The following is a 9103-nucleotide window of genomic DNA, read 5'->3' on the forward strand; positions in this document are numbered from 1 at the left end:
AAAATTTCTTTACGAATTGAATGATCACCCCTCTTTTGAAGACTCCAAGATACTAATAAACAGATATGTTGTACTAGATTAATGTGTTTATAATTCATAAATAGTAGATCACGTGGTCATAGTCTAGGTTAAAGAAAACAATAAGAATATTTATTTTGAGAAAATGATTATTCAGTTGATCAATTTCAAAAAAAAACTTTTTTTTAATTTTTATTATATTTTTATCAATTTAAATAATCATGATATTCAATCACGTGCATTGAACGTGCATCTCACCTAGTTATAACAAAATTACATCAAAACATTTGTATACCAAGAATTCTTTAGTCAAAAGTAATATTTCAACCAGTAATCAGATTAGACATTGCAAGCATGCCCATCCAAGATAAACAAAACAGAATATCACCAGTTACCTTCTCTGTAAATTTTTGACTGGTTATCAAATTCTCATTGTAGAACAAAATTAACCGTTGTTAATTACATATCAAAATATTTCCCTGCACCTAACATTTAGAATTGGAAAATTAAACTAAGCAATGCAGCAAACTGGAATTGATCAGGAGGCTTGATAATGCGACACATGGGAGAGTTAAGATTTCACTGAATTGAACCGGTTCAAGCTTCAACCATTGGCTCAGGCCCAGATGGGTCTGAAAGGTTCGGCTGTGACTTGCTGCTGCTCGATTGCCTCACCGAGTTGAAGAGGAAGTCCTTGATGACCTTTTTTGGTAAGTAAGAAAGAACATTAAGACTAAGGGAATAAGTTTTTGCATATCAACTAGAATAACAGTTAGTATTATCAACCAAAAAAACCATGAATCATTCACCTGCGACATGAGACCATGCACCTGCTCAACAGTAATTTTGGCGCTATCACGAGTTATCTTTGCCAATTGAGATTCTTCCTGCTTAAAACACAGCAGCAAGGGGAAAGCCCTTTTTTTAGCGGGTGCAAAACAAGAACTGACACATTAGGAAACACAAACAATTAAGGGGGTAATGTCATAACTACCAGTTCACTGGCAAATTCCTTACTCTAAGGAGCTTAAAGGACGCATGAGTACGGCTTAATGAAACAGACAACATAAAATGTCAATGAAATCATATATAATCTCTAGAATCCAAGACACATGACTGCTAGTGATTATTAAATAAAAATAGTAAGAAGAATTCTAAAACTTTGTACATCAAACCATTGTTCATCGGTCCTTAACGGAGAAAGTGAAGGTTATATATCTCGTGAATTGAATGATTTCTACATTTTGGAAAATCGGAGGAAGTGAAGGTTAGATGGTGTGAGGGAAAAAACATGGTAGAACAGAAGATAACAACAAGAATGAAAGACAATCAAATTTAGGACCATCATTCAAATATCAACCCTCTGGAAGTCAATGCTATAGTCAAATAAAGTTTTATACTTTGGTGCAAAAACAAGATACATGAGCTAGAAATTATAAGTAAAGTTATTTTCCCAAGATATCAACATGATACTAAATTCTTATGTATTGAAACGTGAACAGAAGGTAGACAGTCCCAACACCTAAGAGCACCATGTATAAAAATAACATGTCATGTGTCAAAACACAAGCACAAACGACGTGGTAATTATGCGGGGAAGGTAGTATTAGAAGTAGCAACATGAAACTTGTTGGGTGCTTAGGTAACCAATAACAAGATGCTAGCAAATTAGTATCAAACAAATACTGTATGTGACTAGCAAGAGGGTAGCAAAAGGCATTTCATAACTAGAGAATGTTATCTAATATCCATCAAGCTGTACAGTTTAGCATTCTTATCAGCAATAAAATAGTCTGTTCAAAAAAGGTGTGGCGCTAATCAGAAAAGTTTTATACCCACTTCACTTCAATAATACTCCACACACCAAAATTGTTCATGACCTTTTATAAAAACTTTATACCTTCACTCCCTACTGTATGTAGTTTATAACATAAATAAAGTGTCACTCCCTACTATATGTAGTTTATAACATAAATAAGTGTCACTTTCATGTGATGATCATTACCTTACTAAAGAATACTGTTTAGGCAACTTGCTCCAGTGTGGTTCCTTTCTATTATTCTTGTTACAATACGACACTAAAGCAGCAACTTTTCCTCAGCCCCATTAGATGGTTTGATTACAGAAACCATCCAGGTACAGTTGCAGTAGGTACTAATCCTAGAGGTAAGGGCTTCACCCTGACTAGCCTGCTAGCATATGTTAGTCTGGGGTAATACATAATCCCATAATGGTTACTAACGGGGAAAAACTCATCGCTCTAAACAGTCCATTCCTGCCTATCAAAGGGAACTAGTTTGCACCGGTTCTCATCACAGATTACCCTCAATGCTAGACCTCGTTTTCCTTGGAAACATTTTAATGCTTCCTGATGCACAGGTGTACATTAGCTGGTTATGACATTTCCGATCAAAAACTTAAGATGAATCATCTCTTGATAATGCGATACCCTTAATTTGCTTGAATGCCTGTAACATGTAACCGCTAACTAACTCCTCCCCCACCCGATGACTGTCCAAAGGGACCATTTCTTAAAAAACTGTAGTTTTGTTCTACTGATGTTCCTTTATGTAAGAGTTCTCTTATGGCTCAGATGAAGTGCAATAAACACATACTTGCAAATAAAAGATGACGTGATCAACATATTTCACACCCTTCTTTTTCCTATTACTCAATAAGGGATCAAACGAAAAGTTAATAAGAGGTGAATAAATAGTACCATAAGCATGTATGCAACAATAGAAAGTATGTGAATGTTAGAAGAGGTACTCACCCCTACCATACTTGGTTTGTCTATAATAGCCAAAGCATAAAGGTAAAAATTAAAGATTTGCAGTATTATGATAATATCAATTATCAAGAAGCAACTAATGCTGATTAAGTAGGCGTTTAGCATAGATTACACACCAGCGCCTCAATAGATGAATTTTTACGGTACCACTAGCGAAACAGGTTAAGCAGAACATACATTGAAAATGCCAATCACAAAATTAATTCTGAACTAATTATCATCGCTGGCACGTGTAGTATATAAATATATCATCAAATCTGTCGATGAGAAAGTCCATATGCATGCATACAGACCTCTTTCTTTCGCGATGAGGGCGCAAGGAAAGAGCCAAAACGTGTATGAGCCATTTGGTTCTCTGCCTGCTCCAGCTTTTCAGCTGCAGTAGAATAATTGTGGGAATTCAGTTAACCGAACTATAAAGATACCACATATAAAAACATCTCTGGAACATTGATTCAACGAAAACATATTGTTGGGTTAACCAGATGCAGCTTCTTTGATAAAAACTTGCATATTTTGATTTTAAATTTAACATGCAGCAACAACAAAGGCGCATTAAACAAAAGAAACTACACTCACCTAAATCAGAAATCTGCCCTGCAACATAGTCTCTGTTCCCTAGGAGAGGGGATGAAGACAAAGTGTTTACCCAGTATTTATTCCAAAGCAGGTCCAAGAGATGGGAATCAAGGGAAGACTTGAAATAAGTAATATCAAGTGAATAATACTGCATCAAACAAATAGGCAAGCAATGAGATAAACCATGCAGCAAAGATTAATTTTCACACAAAATAGAAAGACATCAAAGTTGAGTGAGAACCTGTTTGCAGTGAACCCCAAAATCTTCAATCTTATTCAGAGGAATGGTTTGGTACTCTGAAACAGGCTCATCCGGTGGCTTGTACCCTTCTGGGTAAGTCCTGAATGCTCCAATCTCAACCTTCCCAGCTGAGACAGTTCTTGTGGGGTCTATGACAACAGCCAAGAATGGCTCCTGATACTTTTGATTAAGCATTTGCGTTGATACATCAATGCCTGACAACCAGCATCCATACCCTGGATGTGAATGGTACCACCCAACCACATTCTCCAACCTCCCCGCCTATTTAAATAAAAGGAAAGATAGCAAAAAAACATCAGGAAAAACTGTACCTTATAACCAGAAATTTTAAAAACAACTTATTAGAAATGACTAAATCATAAAAGAGTCTTATTCTTTTCCAAGAAATATTTCAACACAAGAAAGTAAATGACATATTTCTCATCTAGGTGAATGGATATGGAATGAGCATCTGATAAGATATGATGATATGAATACACTAATCCGCAGGATCGTAAAAAAAAAAGGATTGGTTCATAGTGCATACAGCAGTTAAATATTATTTTATTGAAATTCCAGATTACAAGACTGTACATTTCAATTTATAAGAGATTCATTACCAAGTTTTCTGGAACAGACAAAGCCAATTTTTATGTGAGTATTCAAACAAATGAATTAATAATATTGAGGCAATCAAGCAAATATTCAACAATGTTGAACTTACATACCAAAGTTCTCTAGTGAAATTTAAAAATTGGACAGATGACATGTTTGAATTTAAAAAGCCACGACACATTGTGAAAAGGTATCTTATAATAATATGTTGGCAAGAAATTGAAAATAAGAATATTTCCGATTCTCCAGGAAAACCTAGCCTCATGTTTCCAATCTTCATCTTCATCTTAGTTGCCTCCAGTCAGCATCGACGTGTATTGATCGAAGCTTTCGGATATCACCTCATATGATTGCAATCTTGAATGTGAGAGAGGAGATTAGGAGGAGTAGAAAAAAGCAAGGGGGTGAAATTGCAATCAATGAACCAAGAGATAGAAGAATCAAGAGTGCAAGGCTCATCTACTTCTGAACTTAGAGTTAGCAGGTTTTTATTTTCAGATTCAATAAGTTAAAAGCCTAATAGACCAGTATGGTTAACCCAAATTATTTTGCTTGGCTGCTTACCGCATGATCCCTTAGCCACAAAATGGCATTAGATCTCATAGACTCTTAATCACTATATTTTTCTAAAGTCACTAGGTTTGCATAGTAATACAATGATCTAGGGTAGCTTCAGTTGTGCGATTTTTCTCTACTAATCACCCAATATTATGCAGGTCACACAACCGCAATGCTTGTGAAATACTGGTTTTTCCCATCTAACTATAGATGAGCGCAAATTTTAACAGAACAGAAATTATGTTCGACTTTAAGTAATACCTCATTGTATGTTTGTCAACGATTGATCATATACTCCACGCAGGAAATAAATACTCTTGTTAATTTAGATTCATCCAACACCAAAGTTCATTTTTCCATCAACTGCATTTTCATTTTCCAGTTACTAAACAATAATCCACGTGCACAAAATACGGGGGGGAAATTTAAGGAGAAGCATACCAAGTTAGCTGCTTTCTGGGACAAAAAGTTACGGGTCAGCGGTAATCAGATCCAAAACTAGAGTAAGTTGATTAAACAACTATATAGGTAAGTGCAGATTCTAACAAGATATAAACTGTGTTCATTATCCCACCTACCCCCCCCCCCCCACTAATTACACAGTAAAATTAAATTTAAACCAAAATATAGAAGAAGTAGGGTTAGGGTTTCATCAATCGCCAAACCTGCTTATTAGCCTGCGAGTAATCCACCATATACTCGTACGCATCCGCCTGAGCGTTAACCCTAGTCTCCGTCCCCTCGACGGGCAACGCGAAGGCATCCATAACAACGATCGTATCTCCATCGGTCTTCCCCTGCATCAATCCCATGACCTCGATCGTGCCGCCGGAGCGAGCGTGGACCACCATCTTGAGAAGCGCGAGGGCCGAGATCCGAACGCGGCGGAAGTAGTTGGGATCGTGGGCCCACGGCTTCTCGTGCTGGAACTTGGTCTGCGCTGCTTCATCGTAGTAGTAGATTCCGTCAGAGGAGTCGCCGGCGGAGGAGGGATTTGGGTCCATGGGGACGACGTTGTTCTCGAGTTCCCAGGTTTGGCGCGCGATTGAGGAGTCCATGGTGGGGATTTTAGGAGGGGCGGAGAGGAGGAACCCTAGTTATGCCGCGTGCGGGAGGGGTCCTCGGGAGGCAGGCCGGGGAAGGGGTTTATAGTAAGGAAGTAATAAAAGGAGATTTTGCTAGTAAAGAAGAGTTCGGTTCTCGATTTAGGGGCTGTTTGTTTGTCTAAAAAAAAGATGGAAATCAAAGAATAGGAAACATATTTTTTAGAAATTTTATTTTGAGGTTGTTTGGTTAGAAAAAAAAGAATGAAATTAAAGAATAGGATATGAAATGAGATGAGTTGTCGTCATATTATTGGATGATGTGAGTGATTTTTTAAGAAAACTTATTTTAAGGTTGTTTGGTTGGCTAAAAAAATAAGGAAATGTATTATAAGAAACATATTTCCTATAATAGGTTCTTTTCTTGTGTTTGGTTCATTCTTAAAAATAAGAAAATAGATGAGATGAAATGAGTTGTCATTATATTATTGGATGATGTGACTCACACTTAAGGAAATCAATTTCCTCGTTTTTTTGGAGGAAATGGGTGGAGATGAAAGTTTAAGGAGATGATATGAGTTGTCACAATATTATTGGATGATGTGATTGATTTTTAAATATGAGATGGGATGAGATGAGATAAGTTGGATGATGCGATGATAAAAATAATATTTTATTAGATGTTGGATGATAAAAGTAATATTTTATTGGATGAGTTGGATGATTTTTATTAGATGTTGGATGATAAAAGTAATATTTTATTGGATGAGTTGGATGATAAAATAATATGTTATTAGATGAGTTGGATGATAAAATAATATTTTATTGAATTTTGGGGTAAGTTTTAGGGATGGAAATGGTTGAAAATAGGAAATGGGAGATTTTCATGCTCTCATTTCCTATTCTTGGTTTTTAGGAAACCAACCAAACAGCCCCTTATACACATAAACCATTTCTGAGGGTTTTCATTTTGCAATCAATCAATCGCTTAAGGTCTGTTTGTTTGCCTAAACAAAGAGGGAAATCAAAGAAATGGAAAACTATTTCCAAGAAGAATTGTTTTGGGAGTGTTTGGTTGGCTAAAAAAAGAAGGAAATCAAAGAAATGGAGATGAGATGATGTTAGTTGTCACCTTAGGGCCTGTTTGGTTATTTCCAAAAAAAAATCTAAAATGGAAAATTCATCCTTGAAATGATTTTAATATATTTCAATCACATTTCCCAGATTTCTTTTTTCTTTTTGGTTTGTTTCGCAAAGAAAACTCCGCATTTCAATGTCAAGTCACACAAACAGACAAAAAAAACCTCCATAGTAACAGTGCCCAGATTTCTATTTCTTTTATTTGTTTGAGAACAAGAAATAGGAAATGAGAAATTGGGGTATTAAATATTATGATTTATTATTCTGCACTATTCCAACAGTGCTTTTACTAATTAATAATTCTTAGATGGGACATTTCCAAGTGTTTTCAGCCCAATTTGGTGTGAAAACACATTTCTTGAAAGTTTGAGGTGGCAACCTATGTGGCGGTTCATTTCTCGAAAATTAAAAACGAAACAAACATGAGAAATGGAAATCTCTTGAAAACAAAATCTCATGTGGCACTTGTTCGTTTCTTGAAAGTTGAGGCGGCAAGAGATTTCCGGGTTTTTTTTGGCAAACGAACAGACCTTTATTATTGGATGATGTGAGTGATTTTTTAAGAAAACTTGTTTTGATGTTGTTTGGTTGGCGAAAAAATTAAGGAAATGAATTATAAGAAACTTATTTCCTGTAATATGTTGTTTTCTTTTGTTTGGTTCATTCTTAGAAATAAGAAAATAGATGAGGTGAGATGAGTTGTCATTATATTATTGGATGATGTGACTCGCACTTAAGAAAATCGTTTTCCTAGTTTTTTGGGAGGAAATGGGTGGAAATAAAATGTTAATGAGATAAGATGAGTTGTCACCATCTTATTGGATGATGTGAGTGATTTGAAATGATGAGATGAGATGAGTTGAGTGATGTTGTTGGATGAAAATAATATTTTATTAGATGTGATGGATGAGTTATTGGATGAAAATAATATTTTATTAGATGTTGTGGATGAGTTGTTGGATGAAAATAATATTTTATTGGATGTTGTGGGTGAGTTTTAGGGATGAAACTGGAGGAAATGGTACTTTTTGAGATTTCCACCTTTTCCATTTCCATTTCTTGTTTTTTAGGAAATAACCAAACAGATAAGCCCATTTTTCAAGTTGTTCATACATAAACCAGCTGTAAAGTTTTTGAGGAAATTAGCTTCAAGTCTTTTTTTACCCCCTACAAAATAACTTAGGGGGTGTTAGTCAATTTGGACATTTTCATGCAAAATGGGATAATTGTTAAAAAGGATATTTTAGTGGGATAAATAGGAACAATTTTGTGAAGCGGGATATTTTGATAAAATAACATGGGATAAATTTTTATAATCATGAAATATATATTTATGCATTTTGAAGATATAAATGCTATTTATGTATTTTAAACTTACTATTATTGATTGATAATTACTTACAAGAATGTTCTTTACTATTAAATAAATTATGGTTAGACTATAAGATATTGACAATTATTATTATTATGATGGTCTAATAATGGTGATAACCATAATAGGAAAGAAGTAAAGAAAAAAAAAGAAATATAAAAAATAAAAAATAACAAAATAACAAAATAAATATGAGTTCTAATTTTTTACCACATAGTTCCAAGCTAAAACTTGGAATAATTTGAGAGACTAGAACTCTTATTTTTATATAGAAAAATAAAAAAAGTGGGATAATTTTGTATCATTATCTCAATTCTAGTTTTGTTAGAGTTCTACTTGACTAACACTGTAAAATTTTGTTCTGGTTTTAGTTCTATGTGACTAACACCTTAAAAATTTATCCCACATATTATCTCAGTTCCAATTCTAAGTTCTAGGTGACTAACCCCCCATTAGGGGCAACTTTTACTTTCAGTTTATACGTAAACCATCTTTAAAGCAGATTTTTGTTGTACTAACCTATCTCTTAGTCATATTTTTTTACTAAAAATCCAAAAGTACTCTTTAAAACTCACGTTCAAGAGGCATGACCCTTTTTTAGTGTTTATGTCTCATTAGAATACAACTCACGTACTTTGAACTTGGATTTGTTAAGCTTCTTTTTGGTCTTCTAGCAAAAAATTAATTTAGAGATGATTGACTGCAACAAAAAATAATTTTAGAGATGGTTTATGTAATAAATTGAA

The 9103-nt window shown here is 34.6% G+C and overlaps 1 protein-coding gene across 2 annotated transcripts; it reads right to left on the minus strand.

Annotated features, from left to right (window-relative positions):
* On the minus strand, window positions 387-5974 carry LOC109833677 (COP9 signalosome complex subunit 5b-like). 2 transcript variants are annotated; one of them, XM_020401430.1, is made up of 6 exons: window positions 5468-5974; window positions 3630-3911; window positions 3389-3536; window positions 3103-3185; window positions 828-908; window positions 387-720 (listed from the first exon to the last, which is right to left on the minus strand). In XM_020401430.1, the coding sequence occupies exons 1-6, from the start codon at window positions 5858-5860 to the stop codon at window positions 616-618; spliced, it is 1092 nt and encodes a 363-aa protein (XP_020257019.1). In that variant the 5' UTR covers window positions 5861-5974; the 3' UTR covers window positions 387-615. The 2 variants fall into 2 exon arrangements, with proteins under 2 accessions (XP_020257019.1, XP_020257021.1); XM_020401432.1 differs by having other exon boundaries at window positions 828-905; window positions 5468-5972.

This window comes from Asparagus officinalis, chromosome 3, assembly GCF_001876935.1.
Source record: "Asparagus officinalis chromosome 3, Aspof.V1, whole genome shotgun sequence".
Classification (NCBI taxonomy): domain Eukaryota; kingdom Viridiplantae; phylum Streptophyta; class Magnoliopsida; order Asparagales; family Asparagaceae; genus Asparagus; species Asparagus officinalis.